This window comes from Apteryx mantelli, chromosome 2, assembly GCF_036417845.1.
Source record: "Apteryx mantelli isolate bAptMan1 chromosome 2, bAptMan1.hap1, whole genome shotgun sequence".
Lineage (NCBI taxonomy): Eukaryota > Metazoa > Chordata > Aves > Apterygiformes > Apterygidae > Apteryx > Apteryx mantelli.
In genome coordinates this window covers 88,713,080-88,734,397 of record NC_089979.1, presented here as the reverse complement: position 1 = coordinate 88,734,397, position 21,318 = coordinate 88,713,080, and the positions used below count along the sequence as shown (strand labels likewise).

Sequence of the window (21,318 nt, the reverse complement as noted above, 5' to 3'; positions counted from 1 at the left end):
CATGAAAAAGTGACCTGAGCTGATTGAATTTTGGCAGACCTTATTTTTCAGTTGTTTTTTTTAAGTGGAAAAAAGTTGGGCAGTCTTAACTCCTACAAGCACGTTCAGCTGCTCCCTAACCACTCTTCAGATACATTCTGTGCTGAACAAGCTACTATGTGTTCAGTGTTCCTGTCAGTCTAACTTTTCAGTAATCAGAGTTGATTTAAGATCTCCTGTGTGAATACTCAACACTAGAGGTGGAATTTAACTTTTAGTCCCTCTACCACCATGCAAATTACTCAAATGCATGGGGCAGAGGAAGGAGTGACAACTAAGTATTAAGTTTATTGTATGCAGGAGACTTTGAAGGCTTTTCACTGTGTCCCTAATTGGACCCTAATATATCTTACTTTCCAGGCAGTTTCCTTAGGTTCACTTTAGATGGGGAAAGGCTGTTCAAATGATAAATGTTGCCCAAGCAGCTAAATGCAACCTCTTGCACTTGCTCACAGCTTAACCCTGATAATTGATGTTGCAGCTGTTTTTCTTAACACATTGTGGTTGCTGCAGGGCACATGCTCTCCTTGCAGCAGGTGCTAGCCACTGTCAATAGCTGGCTCTGCCATCTCCCCTTCCTTCCCAAGCAGTGGCTTGGCCTTCTGAGAGGTGCAGGAGGGCCAGTTCTGCAGCTGCTCCTGCCAAGTGTGGGTGAAGAAGAGCGATGCCCCTTGAATGAGATGCCAAAATCTTACTCTGGTCTTCCAGGCTCAGATGAGCCACCTGGATGTAAACCACTGTGAAAACTACTTAATTCCTGTCATCAACAAGAGTCCGTTGCATCAAAATAGGCAAATAGGATTTGCTGACTATTTCCTTTTTCCTCATAAGGCTTTCTGCCAGTTTTAGAGTCTAATTTTCAGTATTACAGAATAAAGTAGTCCGAAGTTTAAACTAAATGTTGTAAAACAAAGGTGAAGAATACACCAAGGGGAGGAAACATAACTGCACTTGCAATAGCTTCATTAGCATGTGATACATCTAGGAATCCTGCATATTCAGTATATTAGACTTGTGTTGTTCTGTTTCATGAAAGTTAATGGAAGCAAGTTTAAAGCTAAATAATATACAGACAGGTTCTCATTGCAGTGAAACTGTCCTACAGAAAAGCTGGTACTAGGTGCAGTGATGCACACTGACAATGGACACGTATTTGGTTATCATTACTTAACGCACACAGGTTGACACAACTTAAAGACCACTGGCTGAAATATAGTTCATATGTTCAGCTGTAGGTATGTGACCTGCTATTGCTGAAATCAAGGAGCTGTGTATTGACAAGTATCAAGACTACCTCTATACAGGGCAAGTTGATCCCATCTTTTCTAACTGTGGAAAAATAAACTCGCAAGGTTTTGCCTCTTTAAAGATGAGGCTGGTTTTTCAGGATCATTTAAGAAGCTACTTTCAGCAACAGTAAATTGCTAGTGTCAAATCTTGATTTGAGTTAAGCAATATTCAGTTTTAGCTTAAAGTTCCTCTTTGGGTTACTAAACCAATATTTCACTTCTCAAAACAAATTTTTAGAACCTTTTAAGGGAGAAGCTTGCAAATATGGCATCATAGGAGTTACACATACAAAAATATCTGCCTAGTTTTTGAACTATAAAAACATAATAGTATAATCACGGATATTTTAGTCTTGTATGCAAGAGCAGGAGAGACTGATTCTGTGTCTGTCCCCCCTTTTTCCTGCTGTTTTCCGTATATCTTGTGGGGCACAAGAGAAACAAAAGCAGTCAACTGAAATAGGAGTTGGGGGGAGGAGGAGGAGAATTCCTCTTTGAGTATTTTCTTCTACTTTTCTTTCTGGATCAAATGGCTTTGCTTTCATCAAAGCTTAACTGTGCCCCTTAACTGTGCCAGGTCAAACTGGTTGGAAAGTGAGCTAGGCAAAAGGAAGCTTTCCTTGGAGAAAGAAAGCTACCTCTGGCTACTGTCAAAGAGCTCTGACTATGTCTTGTCTTGGGGTGCTGCCAGGACCATCAGTAGAAGCCATGTTTATTAGCCTTAGACCAAGAAGTCTTATGTTACTGCATCAACTATGAGCATGTTCCTAAACTGGTTAACACTGTTCTCAGAAGAGGTGGTTTGCATATACTAGACCACTTTATTGTGGTAGTAGTCAAATAATTAATTTCACCTGAAAAGAATGCCAGAGATGAGCATCGATGAGAATTTGAGGAGCTTAAAAGTATGGACACAACACTTGAATCTCACTGGGTTTTCAGAGTTAAACATTGCGAAGATGAAGTATTTGGCAGGGCTTGCTCAAATCCAGCCACAGGAACTGGTACAAATGAAAACATTAAAAAGGTCAGATGAGGTAAAATCAGCTTAGCTGACAGCTAGTGTGAATTTTTTCCTCCTTTTTACTACTGATACTTTTCACTCCTGAGATTCCCTTTATTTTAAATATATATTTTTTATCATACAAACTTGTCACTTGACACAGGCTTAAGCCCTGTGTGAATTCTAGACTCCCTCAAGTCCTCTGAGACTTCAGCAAATAGGAGCAAGTCTATAGATTGTGAACTGTGCATTCTTTCTCAGACAGCCTTGAAATGCAGGATTTTTACAAAGGACTTCTTGCAAAATGGTGGATAACAGTACACTATATTTTCTAACATAGGTTTTTTTTTTTTTTTTAAGCTAATAGATAGATTACTGAAGCAGGGTTTTTGGTAAAACTAACTAAATAAAAGTTAAATGGTCAAATCCGTCAACTGTCCAACCCATCTAACATCCTTATCTGACAGGATAAAGACTTCCAAATTGGGAATGGGGCAGAACAGTAGGTATAATGTACTCAGTCAAGTTTCTGGTAGTTCTGAATAATGTTAATTTAAACAAACCAGGTATTTTTGGTGCCCCTAGATTCCCTGTACAGGGAATGCACAGCTGTGGATCCTTGTCAAACTGGGAGTATGTTCTAAGTGCATTTCCATAAGGGATTCTTTCTCGTGCCAATGCAGTTTAATATTAAAATGAAAAGTTTGGATGCCACCAACCTGAGAAGAGACTGAAAATGCAAGGTGAGTTCAGACTGTTTCCAGGTTTGAAGAGCACTCTGAAGTCAACAGGATGAAATAGAATAGACTAGATGTGGTACAAGAAGGAAGAAGCACAGAAACAAATTTGAAAAAGTAATCAGCTGGTGAGGTGTTGGTAGAGTAACAAGAACATGCATGTTAGTGGATCATGAGCTGAAGAAATTGGCAATGGTGTTACAGCAAAAGCAGCAAATCTTACTTCACTTTTGATACTTACTGGGAGTATTGTACTTTAAGGTTTGTGAAGAAATTACTCTTATTCCAGCTTGTCCTTCTGGAGAACTAGGTCTAGTTTGGAGCACCATGCTTAATGGCATAATGGGGAGCATCTGGATAAAAATTACGTGGTTGTAAGGAGAGGTTGATGTCATGGGAGTCCTGTGAGAAAGTTAAAAAGTGAAAAGTAAGGGAGGAAGAAGGAGGGCTGTGTGGGCTATAGTAGTCTTGCAGTAAGGTTCACCAGGTCCACCATGAAAAATGTAGGAAAGTAAGATGATAAATTTGAAGAGAGGAAGAGTAAGATGAAGTTATATTTAGCTTGTTCTAGTGTAGATAATAGTTAAATAGTTACCTAAGAATAACTAGAAGATCCTTGTAGTTGAAGAACAGGTTAGACACTTTCTTTGATTGTAGTCTGGATGCTGCTGATCTTATTTTTGTTCAAGGGAAAAGACCAGGTGATGCCTTTAGTTGTTCTGTAGCCCTGCAGTCCTGCGTATTTTGAAATTTGGATTCCCAAACTGAGTTTCAATGCTGTTGCAAGAGAGAGAAGAAGGTTTTAGAAAACATTTAAATCATTAAAGCAAGTATTACTTCATACATTAATGCTATACCTTTTAACAGTGGCCACTTGTGTGAAGTGGCAGGTGAATTGAAACATGGATCCTGTGAGAAAGTATTCTCATAACAGTTGAATAGTTTATAACTCATTACAGTGTGTGTGCGTGTGTGTATATATATATATGTATACAAAAATAAAGATGCCAGGTATGATGCTTGTAGGCCATGTCATTGGGGTGTTTTTTCTTTTTAACATTGAATGCTTAATAGTCTCTGCGTCAGAATGCTCCTGTTTGTTCCTTAGTCTAGGAAAATCAAAATAAAATAGAACCTTCAGGGCATCTGCCAGCTTTATTTTGTACTGGATATGATGGAAGCTCATTTAAACTGGCAGGCTGTCACCTGTATTTTCCCCTGTGTACATGCCTTTCAGGCATGCACCAAAGAATGACACAGTGCACTACAGCCTGTGTTAGGCTGCTGATCTGTGTTGACTTGCTGAGCAATATATATTTTTTAATATATATACTACTCCCTTTAGAGAATAATTCTGCAATGAGGAGCTTTCCAGATATTGTAAGGTGTCTTTTCAGCTTCTAACTAAAGGGCATTGTGTGTGTGAGAGAGAGAGAGAAAATAAATGTACTAAGTAATACTGTAATATACTAACTTGAATGATCTTGGTTTTGTTCCCTTTTAAGTTTTTTTACAATAGTCATCAGTTCTCCATGTGTAACACAATGAAAGAAATGAAGTATCACTTCAGCCCTTTGCTTTTCTTGACAGCTGATAAAAGTTTAGAAGCTGCATCTATTTCAGGCAGAATTGCATGATCTAAATGACATAGCTTAAAAGAAGTCTATAACAGTTATCACCTGATAGCTGTTGCTGCTTTAACTAAAACGAGCTTGTAAACCCATGTGATAAATAAGCCTCTGGATCCAAGAGAACGAACACCAGCTTTCTTGGAACAGTGTTTCTGAAGTAGTGCACAGAATATGCATTTGTCATGTAATAATAACAGTGAACCTGCCTGTTTAGAAATCTGACATTTGTTACCTTTCAAGGTAACAAGTTAAAGACAGTCCAGTTCTAGTCCGTTACTATTTGAGATTCTCGTCCTCCTTAACTAAATCTGGTTCTTCTGCATTCTAAAATGCTGAAACTTAAATGTTCAGTTGATAGATAATTAGGGATATGATAGTGGAGGAAAAATTTGATGAGATTACTATAGGATTTTTTTGAGGAAAGAAATGTGATATTCATAGCTTGGAAAGTGTTCAGGCTTCAGCATATTAATTCGTATTTGTACAGCTACAGGGAATATTCTTCCACACTTGTAAAGCCAGATTGCCATGGGAAGCTGCATGCATGTTAACCACAGATTTGTTTTGATTTACACATTTACACATTTATGGTGCTAGTCTTTCCTGTCGTTAATGTCTAATTGACACCCCAGAACTTCAGAAATTCTTTTAATAGGATATACAAATAGTTCAAATGGCATTCTAGTATAGCCTTGATTCTTTTCTCTCTTGACTTGCCATTTGTCACACCACTATAAAGACCATTTAATGGCTTTCTAGATTCATTTAGCAGTCTGGCATTTATGCCACGTACACTTTAATAGGCCCAAGTGCTCTCCAGACTTTTGAAGTATGTTGGAAATAACAGTTCTGTTCTTTCAGTTGTTCTGCTGTGCTTAAGAAGAAAACATAGATGTGGGGCAAAACTTAAAAAGAAGGGGGGGGATGGAGGTGTTGAATTAGTGAGGAAAGAATAGACAACATGATACTGCTATGCTCGATTAAGTGGACCAACTGAGGTGTTGGCTGTGTCAGGAAAACCTTTACATTCACACTTGTGTACATGCATATAGTTACAATTAAGAGACCTGTTTCAATTACCACTCCAATGAGTCAGCATGATCAAGCCTAGGGGAATGGCCTGGGACCTCTTGCTGAGGCTGGGGCAGTAGGAGACAGTCTTCTAGCTTGCAGGAGATCTGTGGTTGTTGAAGATCTGTGTTGCTGAATTAAAGAGCTGCAGAAGGAAGTCAGCAGACTGCACAGCATCAGAGATGATGAGAAAGAGATCAACTGGCTCTCCTCTGAGACCCTGCTGCTTTAAGAGCCTGAACCTTCAACTGTACTGAAGGAGGGGCATGCAATGTCTGTGCATATCTGTTTGGGAGATGAAAGCTTTCATGACTGTCACGCTATGAAGGTTCGATAGCAACGACTGAGACAGTAATGTAATAAGAAAAATGTTTATTTCCTCACACAAGCTTTTGGATTAGTAACATCCATTAAAATAATGCAATTACTAATTTAGAAAGGATAACACAAAACCGTCGATTACTAATTTAGAAAGGATAACCCAAAACCGTTGGTTACTGCACTATTAACTGGAAGCACTGCTTATCCCTACTTGAAAGCTTTCTTGTTCACTCTCCTAGTGAGAGGACTCTGAACCTCGAGGACTTACCTTAACCTAGCGTCCCAGGAAAAGGGGAGGGGGGGGCGGAGTACTCACGGTCCAGCCGGAGAGGATGGTCAGGTCACGTTCCCGTCCCTGCTCAAACTCTCCTAGCTCCCAAGTCTCTTTTTATACGGCTGGGGCTCTGGGCAAACACTGCTTTTGCTGACTTTTAGCAAGTTTCGCAATCACAGGACTGTTTGTTTGTCTGCTTGGGAGGACCCTGCTAGTGAGGCAAGATCACAATACCTCCATATTGTTTCTTCCCTCCCTGGGGGTCCGTGCAGATTCCAGGTGGCAGACTTCTTCAGTCTTGTTAATTCTTCTATTCCACAGCCTTGCACATATCAATTCTTGCGCATATTGGTTAGTAGACTTCTTTAGTCCTGTCAACTCCTCTGTTCAACAGCTTTGCACATATCAGTTCTTGTGCATATCAATTGGCAAACTTCTTCAGTCCTGTTAACTCTTCACTCACCTGTCAATGATGCTTGCTGAAAGTTGAAAACTGGCTTCTGGCACCAGGAGGAAGGCTCTTGCTCCACCTCAAGATTTGCGACTTTGAAGTATAGGTTCAGTGCCCTGGTAGTAGAGAAGTGGCTGGGAACTCTGTCAAATGAATCATCTGAGTCAGCTGAGCCTGAGCCAAGTAGCAGCACCAGGAGGAAGTAACAAGTGTTAGTAGTGGGAGACTCCCTGCTGCAGGAGACAGAGGCCCCTATTTGCAAACCTGACCTGTTGTCTAAGGAGGCTTGCTGGGAGCTCAGATTTGGGACACTGCAGAAAGACTGCCAAGGCTTGTCTGGCCCTCAGGCTATTACTTCCTCCTGTTTTTCTACATGAGCTTCAAGGATACAGCTAGGGGTGACCTGAAAGTATCAAGCATGACCATATGGCTCTGGTGATGATCAAGGGCAAGGGGGCCCAGGTAGCGTTCTCAGCCCTTCCAGTGAGGGGGAAGGACATGAGGATGACTGGATCCTGCTGGTCAACAATTGGCTGCATAGCCCATATTGGCCACAAGGTTTTGGTTTCTATGACCATGGGACCCTCTTTGAAGATGGACTACTTGGAAGAGATGGAATCCACCTAAGTGGTGCAAAAGTATCTTTGACAACAGGCTGGCCAACCTGGTAGGGAAAGTTTGGCAAGCCAAGGGTATGAGGTGATATGAACAGCAGGGATGTTGTAATCAGCAAAGACAGGGCTGAAGCCCCATGCATATGCACATAAATAAGGAAGAGCCTATGGGACAGCATTATGGGAAAAGCAGTCATACCCTTTCTGCAAAATCAGCATGACTGGGTCCCTCTCTGAAGTACTTGTATGCTAATGAATGCAGCATAGGGAACAAACAGGAGGAATCAGTAGGAATTGTCCTTTATGTGAGAGAGCAATAGGAATGCATGGAGCTCTGCTTTGGGATGGATGATGAGCCAACTGAGAGCTTATGGGTCAGGATTTAATAGACAGACCAAAATGGTGACATTGTGGTGGGTGTCTGCTACAGACCACCTGATTAGGAAGAAGTAGTACATGAGGCCTTCTCCAGATAACTGGAAGAAGTCTCATGTTTGCAGGTCCTGGACTTTAACCAGCTCGATATCTGCTGGAGGAGCAACACAGCAGGGCACAAGCAATCCAGAAGTCTTCTGGAGTGCATTGATGACAACTTCTTAACTCAGGTGATCAAGGAGCCAATGGGGGGAGGCACTCTGGACCCAATTCCTACAAACAAGGAAGAACTGATTGGGGATGTGAAGGTCAGGGCTGCATTGGCTGTGGTGACCATGAGATGGTGGAGTTAAGGATCATGCGAGGCGTGAGGAAGGCATTAAGCAGGATCACAACCCCGGACTTCAGAAGAGCAGACTTTGTCTTTTTCAGAGATGTGCTTGGAAGAACCCCATGGGCTATGGCCCTGGAGAGAAGAGAGGTCCAGTGGAGCTGGTTGATTTTCAGGGATCACCTTCTCCAAACTCAAGAATGGTCCATCCCAACAAGAAGAAAATCAAGCAAAGGCAGCGGGAGACCTGCATGGATGCGCAAGGAGCTCCTGCCTAAGCTCAAACAGAAAAAGGAAGCATAAAAGTAAAAGGAGGAACAGGTGCCCCAGGATGTATCACCACCTATTGTCATCTATATAGGATACATCCTGCATAGAGACACTGACTGAGCATGCAAGGATAGATTTAGGAAAGCTAAAGCCCACCTGGAGTTGAATCTGGTGAAGGATGTAGTGGGCAACAGGAACGGCTTCAACATTTACATCAGCAGTAAAAGAAAGGCTAGGGAAAATGTGGACCCACTGCTGAATGGGCCAGGGGCCCTGGTAACAAAGGACACAGAGAAGGCAGAGAAATCCCAGGCCTCTTAAGACCAGTGGGAAGTCTGGAGCAGAAGGACTTACCCTTAGGTAAGATCTATGGGCCCTAATGGCATGCACCCATGAGTGCTGAGGGAACTGGCCAATGTCACTGCGAAGCCACTCTTGATTGTCTTTGAAGGGTCATGGTGATTGAGAAAGAATTCAGAGGACTGGACGGGAGCAAATGTCACCTCTCTCTCTAAGAAAGGCAAGAAGGAGGGTATGGGGAACTACAGGCTGCTCAGCCACTCTTCAGTCCCTGGGAAGGTAATGGAGCAAATCCCCCTGGAAACTATTTCCAAATATGTGAAGGACAAGAAGGTGACTGGGAGAAGTCAGCATGAATTTATGAAGGGGAAATAATGCTTAACCAACCAGATAGACTTTTATGATGAGGTGACTGGCTTGGTGGATGAGGGGAGAGCAGTGGATGTTGTTTGTCTTGACTTTAGTGAGGCTTTTGACAGTGCCCCCCCCCCCAACATCTTCATAGACAAAACAATGAAGGCTAGATAGATGGACAGTGAGGAGGACTGTAAACTAGCTGAACTGCTGGGCTCAGAGGGTTGTGATCATCAGCACAGTGTCCAGCTGGAGGCCAGTCACTAGTGGTGTCCCATGAGGGGTCAGTACGGGGTCCAATACTGTTTAGTGTCTTCATTAATAGTATGGATAATGGAACAGAGCGCACCCTCAACAAGCTTGTAGGTGATTTAAAAAAAAAAAAGGGGGGGTGGAGGGGTGGCAGTGGGGAGGAGTATTTGATACGCCAGATGATTGTGCTGCCATTCAGAGGGACCTTGGCAGGCTGGAGAAATAGGCAGAGGGGAACCTCATGAAGTTCAATAGAGGGAAATGTCAAGTCCTGCACCTGGGGAAGAGTAACCCCATGCACCAGTAAAGGCTGCAGGCTGACTGGCTCAAGAACAGCTTTGCGGAGAAGGGTCCTGGCAGACACCAAGTTGAACACGAACCAGCAATGTACCCTTGTACCAACGAAAACCACTATCATCCTGGGCTTCGTTAGAAAGCATGTTGCCAGCAGGTCGAGGGAGGTGATTCTTCCCCTCTACTGAGCCCTGTTGAAGCCACACCTGGAGTAGTGTGTCCAGTTCTAGGCTCCCCAATACAAGAGAGAGATGGAGCTACTGGAGCAATTTCGGTAAAGGGCTGCTAAGATGATTAAGGGATTGAAGCATCTGTCATATGAGGAGAGGCTGAGAGAGCTGGGACTGTTCAGCCTGGAGAAGAGAAGACTGAGGGGCTTATATATTATATTATATATATATATATCCCCCCTTAGTCTTCTCTCTTACATATATGTATATGTAAAGAAATGCATAAATATCTAATGACAGGCAGTAAAAAAAGATGGAGCCAGACTCTTCTCAGTGGTGCTCAGTGAAAGGACAAGAGGCAATGGGCACAAATCAAAATACAGGAGATTCCATTTAAATGTTAGAAAAACCTTTTTTTTTGCTCTAAGGGTGACCAAACACTGGAACAGGTTGCCCAGAGAAGTTGTGGACTCTCCATTCTTGGAGATATTCAAAACCCAACTGGTCAACCTGCTCTAGTTGACCCTGCCTTGAGAAGTGGACAAGGCAATCTCCAGAGGTCTCTGCCAACCTCAACTATTTGCGATTCCAAGAATTTCATTCCAAAGGTATGAGAGCGAGCCCAATTGAAAGAACTGTCAGTGCAGCATTCGGTAAATATAGCTCTGGAAGAGCTACTCAGAAAGCTTTTGGTGATGAAGCTAAGCTTGTTTCTGGCTTTGCAGGAATTGGAAACACTTGATTGCTTCCTTTGAAAAATATTGTTTGTTCATACAGAATGAAGAACAGATATTAGATACTATATGCCAAAATGCGTGAGTTAAAAGGAAAGAAAATCAGAGTGACTAAGAGCCATCACTGAGTAGTGACAACATGCTAGAGAATCTTTCTGGTCTTTGACCTACTTTGTTTAGTTTTCAGTGTTAGCTCTGGGTCAATATAGTGGTAGGAAAATAAAATTTCTTGAATAAACTCAAAGTAAACTTTGAGTTCTAAAGTTTTGCTCCTTTTATTTAAAGAGTATAAATGGTTTCAGGAGACAATGTAAAGATCTGTAGCACAGAGTGGTGTTCCACATGTACATATCAAGGATAGATATAGTGCTTACTAATTATACTTTTAATTTTCTGTATTGTGTGTCTGAATGTCTTGCTGATTTAAACATCAATAAAAATTCTTATTGATATGCTGTTGTGAAGTATGGTCAGCTTTTCCTCTTCCTTGTAATAATGAGTCTTTGTGTAATGTAACTTTGCTTAAGCTGGCCATTGATGTTAGCATGAGACTCTGGTCATTTCAAGTTGTGTGTCATTGTCAGCAATGCAGACAGGCTGCTACATTATACACCAAGATTTCCATGTCAGGCATGCAAAAACTTTGCAAATAAGACCAGGTTTAGTTTGTTAAGCACTACTGTAATTTTGTAGAGCTATGCCCATGTATTTAAGGGGTCTCCTAACCTACACTAATTTTTTCCTCCTCCTCTTCTCCATAGAATGTGTACGTAAACATAAACCGCATCATGTCGGTAGCAAATCGCCTGGTTGAGTCTGGCCATTACGCCTCGCAACAGATAAAACAGATTGCGAGTCAGCTGGAGCAAGAGTGGAAGGCATTTGCTGCAGCCTTGGATGAACGTAGCACCTTACTGGATATGTCCTCTATCTTCCATCAGAAAGCTGAACAGGTTAGTAAATGGGGAGGGAACCAACAAGAGGTTGTCACTTAAGAGGAGTCTTTTCAGTGGCCATCATGCAGATGGTACTCCTTTTGCGTGTTTCTAATGTACGTTTACTTATTGGTAGAACCCAAAGTTAAGCAGGTCTTTTCTCTGTTTCAGTACATGAGCAATGTGGATTCCTGGTGTAAAGCCTGTGGTGAAGTGGAGCTTCCCTCTGAACTGCAAGACTTAGAAGATGCCATCCATCATCATCAAGGGATATATGAGCATATTACCTTGGCTTACTCTGAGGTAAATAGCTTGTTTCTTTAGGTTGCTGACTTGTTTCTAGTAAAATGGTGTAATATTAAGGCTGGGTCACGAATTGCTGGAACATGTTGCATAGTGCATTAGTTTGAAACTTAAGTGCCAGGCTGTCCCTCTTAATTTAGTATTCTGGATTTTGCTGCTGCTGTTCAAATTTAAATGCAAGTTTTAAGTCTTCCTCTTAGTCTTCTGAATGAAACTTAAAAGGCAAGATGAGACCATAATACTGTTTTTGCAGACTTGCCTGATACAAGCAACTCATGCAGTGTACTAAGTATGTTTAATTTGCATTTGCATATTACTACCTTTTAATAGCAATACGGTACTATCATTAAATTATTTATTTGCATGGAAAGCAGCTGGGTATTCTTTGGGAAAGTATTCTGTTGGCATGGATTGCTTTAAGTGTGTTTTGAAAATCTGTTTCTGAAATTGTCTTTCAAAAAAGCCTTAACCTTCAAAGAATGTCACTTGACAAACCAGAAGTTAAATACTTAGTTCTGCCAGCCTGAAAGGCACTTAAATGAGCCAGCATGCATATGCACTCAGCATTCATAAGATTAGCATATCCTATATTGCTGCTCTAATCTTGGATTTTGAACCTAATGACATGCTTTTAAGATGGAGAATGCTTCTTGGTATATCTAGTAGTTATAAATACAACTTAGAAAGAAATGCTTATTCTTAAGGTAGCCTAGAAAATGATGACTAAAGTATCCATTGTTTTCCTGCAAGTTTTGAATTCTCTTTTAAGTTCTCTCTCTTCGGTTAGCCAAAGTGAGAAATCAAATGGGTATTGACTTCACAGTTTGCTAACAGGGCATTTCTGCTTTTTCTGTTGAGCTTTTCTTACTTTCTTTTGTCAGGGTTGTTAACACCACAGAATAATGTTGTTGGAGTCTTTTGGTGTTAGAATAGCATCGGTTGAATTTGGATTAAATAAAGTAGCTTCTGTTCCAGTGAAAGCTATGTAAAAATATGCATTTGATTTAAATCAAGGTAAAAAAAGATTGGTGGACACAAGACAGCTTAGGCCTACAGCTTGCACCTATTAAAAGGAGATGGTGTTGGAATGAAATAATGATTTGTGATTTATACATTGCATAATGAAATGAAACTATTTTCTGATGAATCAGCACTATTACAGGCAACTAAAGTGTAACTCAATTCACATTTTACATGGACAGCAGTAAAGGAGTGTAAAATCAGAGCTGATGATCAGTCCTGTTGTTCATGTATCAAAAATGGACTTTCTGAACATCTGCCATCGTAGGGCCTGCAGCAGCTGCTTTACCCATCAGTCAGGTGCTCAGAGTTTGTGTTAATTGTTCTTTTTGTGTGAAACATACAGTGACACCCCCATTCCTGATTACATGCCAGCTTGCTATGATAACTGATTTCATGACGTACTGAAGCACACCTTTGGCGATAAAACTTAGGGTTCTTACTACAGATACCTGTTTTAACTCATTCTTGAATGTGTGTTCTGTAGGAAGGTTTCTTCATTGTAACTTCTGTTCATTGAGAGAATCTCTTTTTAGAACAAGGGAGAGAGATGTAGCATGTTTGCAGTAGACAAACATGAAAAGAGGCAATCTGAGGTGCAAGCTCCCAGAGAAGTGCAGCAAGGAATAAAAAGGTTAGGGCTGTCTGGGATAATGATCATAAAACGCTGAACATAAACAGTTTGATTCAGTCACATCACTGGTTTAAAAAAAAAGGGGGGGAGCTGTTAAGCGTAAACAAGTGCTGTGGATTACCATACTAAGCACTGTTTGCTTCCTGGTGATACATAGTGCAAATAAATTAGATGGGTAGATGGTAGGGTTGCTCTGGCAAACACCCTGAAAATTTGTTTAGCATTTCAAAGCTGTAGCTTTTGACTTTGGCACAGCGAGGCATTTTATCAAAAACAAAAACAAAAAACCCCCACACCTAGGTCCCTTTCTTCTGATTTCAGGTCATCGTTTTTCCTCGTGTATTAAAGCCATAGCTTATTCTTTAGCTATCAGAATTTGTGGAGAAATAATAGTTGTATGTGTATGGACAAGTCATGTTCCTCCTTTAAACAGAAGAGATTTTGCTTCCCCTTATTTAAACATGCATTCCTTTTTGAAGATTGATTGAGTTGTCCTTTTTTGTAAAGGTATTATAGCACTGCTGCTTATCACTTAGGCATATGACTTAGTTTCTCTTGCAGCATGGAGCTCCTTTCATTTTGTGATGAATGAACAGTGAGGAGAAAGAGAGGGGAACACCACAGAAAAGATAACACTTAGTCATTCGCATTAAATTGCGATGTCTTGACAACACGACTTAGAGACAGTGATTTTAAAGAGAGTAAATGCTTTTAAGACTAGACTGAGTCTAATTACTGAGGATAATTACTGTGTGTTACTAGAAAAGTAACTTACTGGCTTACAAGCTTAGATAACTGGTGTGCTTGAAAAACTAAGAGCTGTGCCTTAAATTAAGTCATATACTTGGCTGAAATGTTAGGGTAGTCACGCACTGGAAAGGAAGAAGACTTTACTGTGTTGACTCCTGCAAGGAGCAGATGTGCATGGTTATTTGGTTGTCAAGATGACGAACAAATCAGATCAAGGGACCGTCACACTTACTTTTTCCTGAATTTCATGGATTCTTGATAAATAATGGAAGTCTATTTTTCTGAAATGTTTGGAAGACAAAACTTGTACTAGATAACTGCTTAGGATGCAGAAGGGAAAAGTCGTCATCATAGTAACAACCAGAATGGATTATACTCTTTTCCTATCTGACTTGACTTTATAGGTGCTGCTTTTCCAAGTGTGCCTCATTCTCTTTGTTGATACTTGTTACTCAAAGGGACAAGCTTAAATGAGAACTGAGAAATAGACACTCTTTAAACTACTTATTAGAAGAGAACTTTGATCTGATCTGACTATTGAATAGCAATCTTTAAATGTGATCTCAGCTAAAATCAGTGAAAATCATTGAAAATAGCTGCTAGAGAAAAGCCTTGACACATTTTATGTTTGTGAGATGATCTTGATTTAATGGAGTACCACTATTGTTTTTCTCTCATTCTTGTGGTTTTGGATGAATTTTTCCTGTCTGTCACATGAGCAGTTAGAAAAGTTCTTTACAATTAGCTAAGTAATACCAAATTGTAATAGTTCTTTTGAGCTTCATGCTGAAAGTGGCAGAATAGTTAAACAGCAATGAAAAAAGCTTTCAACAACCTTAACAAATGTTAAATATTAACAGTGACCAGATGAAGTAGGATTACTGCTTTTTAATTAGTATGCAGCATAAATCCCAATATTTTTGCTGTGGTTTGGATTAGAGAAGACAACAGCTAGAAATGACTAATATGTTCCTTATCAACATCCGTAGTCAAACACGTTTTGCAAAAGAATATATTTCTGTGTTGCATGGAAAGGTTTTAAGTGATTTAACTGGCTTTAAGTTTGTCGTAATATCAGTTTGGTTTTGGCTTACTTGTATGGTAATAATTTAAAAGTTGTAATATATGTAAAATCAAAAATTGCCCCAAGTTCATATCTCTTGGTTTAAATCTGTTGATGAATTTAACATTAGCTTATAGAAAATAACTTCCTTTTTCCCCTTCGCAGTGGATGAAAGGGGAGAGAGATATTCCTGGGAGGGCAGTTCTGCTCAAATGCTTAATTTTAGGTCATTTGACTACAGAGCTGGAGAGAGAGAGATGAAGGAGAACGCTTATTCTAAGTTAGCCCTGACCTCTTTGAAAAAATTACTGTTAAGAAAAATCACTCTTAAGGTACTAGAAAGACAGGTTGTTATTTAGAAAGTTGCTGCTGCTTAAAATTGTCTTACATAGAGGGAGGATATAAAAATATAGATTTTTATAACAGCAGCACATAATCGTACCTGCAATAAAATGTCCCCATCACTGCTCCCCAAGTTCTTAAAGAAACCTAAAATGGGGGCAGGGGGAGACGGAAGGATAGTCTGACAAACTTTGGCCAGACGAATAATTTTGCATCCCTTCTGATGGTCAGGTGAGCCAAGATGGAAAGTCACTGCTTGACAAACTTCAGAGACCTTTGACTCCTGGCAGCTCTGATTCCCTCACTGCCTCTGCCAACTACTCAAAAGCAGTTCATCATGTTCTGGACGTTATCCATGAAGTACTGCACCACCAGCGCCAGCTGGAAAACATTTGGCAGCATCGGAAGGTCCGCTTGCACCAGCGGCTTCAACTCTGTGTTTTTCAACAGGACGTTCAACAGGTAGGTTTTATTTCATGATGTCTACATGGCTTTCCATCTGCCAGGCTATGATTTGAACCTGGGTTGTGTTGGCAGGTGAGTTTTGACTGCTGGACCCTGTATTCTTTTACTCAACAGTTGAATAGCTGCATAGAACTGATGAACTGATTCTCCTCCTCTCAGAGGAGACTCCCTGTTACGGCTAGAAAATATATTTGTACCTTCTTTTATTCACTTGAATTCAGATAGGATGAAAGAGATTTTTATTCTAGACAAAAGCTGTTCTAAGCTTGTGCTGGAAGCTGCTATTCACATTCTAGGTAAAGGAAAGTTCTGGACTTGAAGGGTCGGAAAGACTTGTAGTAGCATGCAAAAAATTAGTGTTTCTTCTGTAACAAATTTTGTGTGTCAAATCCTCAGTAATACTTAATTGATTTTTTTTTTTTTTTTTTTTTTTGGAAAATGTGAGAGTAATATACTAAAGTGATGTAAAAATTACAGATAAGATTACTTTATGACAATGACTTTGTTCTTGAATAAATGATTATTAACTGCCATACTTCTCTTACTGTGATGACATGCATAAAATTTAGTAGTTAAATACATTAATATCTCTGATATTGATCTAGCTTAAAAAGGCAAAGCTGTACAGAACTCCTTTGTTAAAGCATTTTTAATAAACAGAAAATGTTTGCCTTAAGCTGCATTTAACAGAGAAATTCATAATTTATTTTTTAATAGCTCCTCTTTATAAAAAGTTAAGATGACTAATTTCTGCTGATCATGGTCTTTCAGTGCAATATAAAGGTGTTCACAAATCAAGAGCTTCTGACTGTGGATTTTAAATATCCAGTCATACATTCTGTTTAAAATAATCTTGTTTCTTCCAAATTAGTTCCACTTTATCTTCAAATCAAATTTCTTGTAGTCACCTGTTGCAAGCAAATGCTGTGTGCGTGCTGTTGGGAGTAGAGTAGCCTGGTTTCAATTATTCGCAGTAGTTGACAGACTTAGTGGGAGATAGGGGGAAGCAACCTTGATAGCTCAGATTTCTATATACTGAGTGTCTATCTTTTCCTGTAAGTCAAGGAAAGGTGGAAAAAAGTTACTTAACTACTGAATTAAGTATAAAATTATTTGTAATTTTTAATGTAAAAAATTTTTTTAAAATGCAAATATGAAAAGGCAGTTAGTTGCCCAACTTCTCAACAGTCAGATGTGACAAAGAATGGGGAAATGCATGAAAAAAATGTTGGCTGGCAAAAAAGGAAAAGCAGAGTGAATGCTAAGAATGATCAGGAAAGGCACAGAGAACAAAACTGGGAACATTGTGATGGTGTTGTATAAATCCTAGAGGCCCTTCATCAAGGTCATTGCATCAATAGTAGCTAGTCAGGAGGATCCAGTGCCTCTACTTGTGTAAGTAGCCAGTGAAGGGCACTTGTCAAAACTGATGAGGCACAGTCCACAAAGGAATTGCCTCTTAAATTTAACAGGCTTCATGAGCATTCTTCAGAAACTGAAATGAACATAGTGGTTTGATTTTTGTAGGGGATAGTATAGGTGCTTTCAGCTGTACTCTAGTGCCAGCAGGTGTGGACTGAGTCCTGGAACTTTCTCCTCTCATTTGAATTCAGTCTAGGAAGGACTGACTTAGGCAACTCAGGCCAAGTGACCTCCTGAGGTTGTTTGCCAGATGCATGATTCAATAGGTTTCAGGCCTGTGGGTCAGGCTGCAGGCAGTTTTTCCTGTGGATGGATGGTGTTCATTAAATGCTACAGTGAGTCTTACCATGCTGATCCTACTCTTTGCTTTTACTACCTTGGGACTCATAAAACGTTTGTAGGGAATTGTCATTTTATGCTCCTTCCTAGTTCAGGAGTCTAGTGTCACATGGCTTCTGCGTGCAAGAGTTAGCTCTAAGATTGCTTTGTTCTTTAAACTTCAAGTAACCTTTCACCAGACTCAGGTCATTGTAGAATCACTACCAGGTTCTTCAGCAAGAAGCTGGATGAAGACAGTAATGTCTTCATCTTCTCTCTGTATGAGACAAACCAGATCCTGGAACCAATTCGTTTAGCATCAAATAATCAGGGGCATCAAAACACTGAAGTGTACACCTTCACTCATTTTTATAACCTCCAGTATCAAGAACGTGTTACCCAAATCACATGTGTGGACTGAGGGTGTACCAGAAATGTTCAGCATGAACAATCAGCTCGAGGATTGCTCCATCTAGGCTCATTATTCAGTACATGCCTTATCTATTGGTTGGAGGAATTTCTCTTTCTTCCTGTTTATGCCTCTGGTTTCTCTGTATGCTTTGCAAGGCAGATCTGGCATTAAGATATCCTCTTTATGATGTGAAGCTGCAGCCTCTGGTGCTAATGCACAGCGTTATCAACCACTTCAGTTTTCAAAGTAAATTTTAAATACAAAGATAGAGCCCCTGGGTCAGTGAAGTAGGACATGTTTGCCATGTTCCTAAGCCCTTCCCTTAACATCTGCTAGTGATGACTGTCTGAGACTGGATTGCCTTTGGTTTATCCCTGTAATGGCTATTAACATCCACTTTGGACGCTTATGAAATGTTCTATGTGGTAGTATGTTATGTTACTTTAAGTCAGCTTTAGGTATCGGTGTATTTTGGACACTGCCTTGTAGCAGATCGCAATGCAAGTTGTGGGTATTGTTCCCTCTAGAAATACAACTTTTCATAGTTACTTATGTTTCAGTGGAGATCATGCTACAGCATGCTAAGGCAATAACTCAACATCCATACCAGATAAAACAGGTACACCTAATAGTAGCCAACAGCAGATGCCTTAAGGAAGATGGCAAGCATATAATGATACATCTCTGCAATAACCTCCCTCTGGCAATTTGTAGCTCCCTCACTTTTAAAAATCTACAGGAAAAAAAGTGGTCTTGGACAATTTTTTTTTTTTCCACAAAAGAAAAGCAAAATGGTTATCAGATCATCTGATTTACATAAGAAACTTTAGCTCTTTAATTGAATAATCCTTGACACCATTCAGTGTGTGAAATTATTTGCTTTTGAGATACTTGTTTAAGTTTATATCCAAGACAATTCTGGCATGGTTATGAAGAGCTCCAAAGAAACTTTCTAAAATATTTTCATCTGCAATTGCACATTCTTTCAAGTTTGTTAGTCCTTGTTCAAACCTTAACAAATTCAATTAAGATTGTCTAGCCAAATTTAAGAACTAATGTGAAAATCTCTTTTATTATCATCAGTAAAGTTAAATGTATTTTTTCATGTCAAAATAAACTAAGTGCAGTTCTCTTCCACTGTTTATAGTTAAATAGCACAGAGTGGCAAGCAACCAAATGCTTTGTAAGTGAATTCATAACTGTCATTCAACATGAGTCTGTGCTTTTCTCCTCTTAGCTCTCCTGGGTTAATTTTCTACTGGGTTAGTGAAATAAATCAGTTTATGGATGTGTTAAGTGACTGACTGAGTTGAGTTGCAGGAGGGATTTGGACGTGTTGGGCTGGTACCTCATTTTGTGTAACCTCCACCTTAGAAAACGTTTTTTTCCCTGTTTTGTATGTTCAGTATTGGGAACAAGTTTCTAGTGGCGCTTTCCAAATTACCAAAACCATTATGATGCTAACTACGCATATCAAGAATCATCTGCAAATTTCATGGAGCAGTTAGTAAGGAAAGTAGCACATGAAATATTTAAAAGTAGTAGGTAAGATGTACATTACAGCAAATCTGAAAAAATGAAATGTGTAAACCTAAGACAGTCTTAAACTGAACAGAATTCTGAGATGTCACCTTGGATAACATAAACATGCCAAAAAATCTAGCTCCAAGTTGGTCTGTATATTATTGCCAAAAAGAGGGTATTGAAAAGAGTCAGATCATAAATTGGCTGTTGCATTCAATTGTTGAAAAAATCCTTCTAGTATTAAACATGCTAATAAAGGTCTAAATTTATGCTTAAGAATTGGCAAGCTTACCAGGGTGGACAATACACATCAGTCTTTCAGCTAAGATAGAAAGGAGTTGGCTTTGAGGATTTTGATATAGAATAATAAAGCAGATTTGTAATAGCAATGTAGGCTTTTGTGCTGCTAGGCCACAAAAGGTCAAAATTGAAAATAAAGGTAATGTTTCTGGTAGAATGATACTGCTGACACTCATACGGTGAAAGCTTTTGAGCCTAGAAAACAGCGCTGATGGCTTGCAGATCAGAAATTACTACAGCATACTTGTAGTTGATTTAACACACACACATACACACACACACACACAGTGTCCCCACTGACCTTCGGTAGCTGCTGCTTCCTTGGTCAGCCTCCCTCAAAGTCATTTGTTTTAGCCTTGACTAATGTAAGGCAGACCAAGAATACTTACTACTTTCTCTGACTCAAAATACTAATGATTTTACTGTATTATTCTACTGTGGCTTGAAGAAACTGTTCCAGTGTTAGATGGTTCTTTTGGGGAAAGAATATTTCCATTTTTTAACTGTTTGGATATTAGAAATTCAAAGATTCCCCCCCCCCCCCGAATTTGTCTTGAAAATGGCACTAAGTGGTGGCAAGCAGACAAGTGGGAGTATGCAATGTAGTTAAAGGGGCAGGAGAGGGAGGACTTGAAGTAATGTGGGGAAACCTGGTGAAAGTGAGGCTGTTGTATCTGCAAAAGATCAGCTGTTCATTGCTTATTTCTGCAAACAATATGTACAAAACATTTATTTTGCAGCCGTGAACAATGGTTTTGTCATGATAAAGCCATCTTTGCATAGTAATTACTTCTACCATTTATTCAGTTATTAGTGTTTTAAAATAAGCATTTTTTTTAGTTCCTAAATTGGGCATAAGGATGGTTCTGCTAAGACTGCAGTAAATGCTTAATTACATCTTATTAAAGCAACTTGCTGCAGTGGAGGATAATGTTATACACATTTTCACTGAGAAGTGTTGAACGTCTTAAATTCCTGTTTATTACTGTACTAGTAGAGTAAACCCCATGTGCTTTCATGTTAGTAGACAGGTCTGTAGTGGGTTTGATGCTGATGGCTTCTGTAACTCTAACCCCTTCCAGGAGGAGGAAAAATGCATCATTTCAGATTGCTAAAGGGCTATTATTGGGGCTAGCTAATGGGATTGTCCTTTAGCCAAAGGGGTATGCAGAAGTTCTCACTAATATGCAAAAGCAAGCTTTAACTTTGACTCTGCTTTTACATGCTGTGAAATTCCCCAGTAAGAAATGCTGCCTCCATTGTGCCCACAATCAAGGTGAGAAGGTTGAGAGGGAAGATTTCTGTTTATACTGTATTTAC

At 39.8% G+C, this 21,318-nt stretch overlaps 1 protein-coding gene across 4 annotated transcripts in view; it reads left to right on the top strand.

The window, feature by feature from the left end:
* Positions 1-21,318, top strand: part of TRIO (trio Rho guanine nucleotide exchange factor) — a 260,312-nt gene that overhangs the window by 93,241 nt on the left and 145,753 nt on the right. For all 4 annotated transcript variants that reach the window (XM_067290998.1, XM_067290999.1, XM_067291001.1 and 1 more), the window contains 3 exons: positions 11,272-11,463; positions 11,617-11,748; positions 15,789-16,019. In XM_067290998.1, coding sequence (XP_067147099.1) covers positions 11,272-11,463; positions 11,617-11,748; positions 15,789-16,019 — 555 coding nt within the window. The remainder of the gene's footprint in view (positions 1-11,271; positions 11,464-11,616; positions 11,749-15,788; positions 16,020-21,318) is intronic.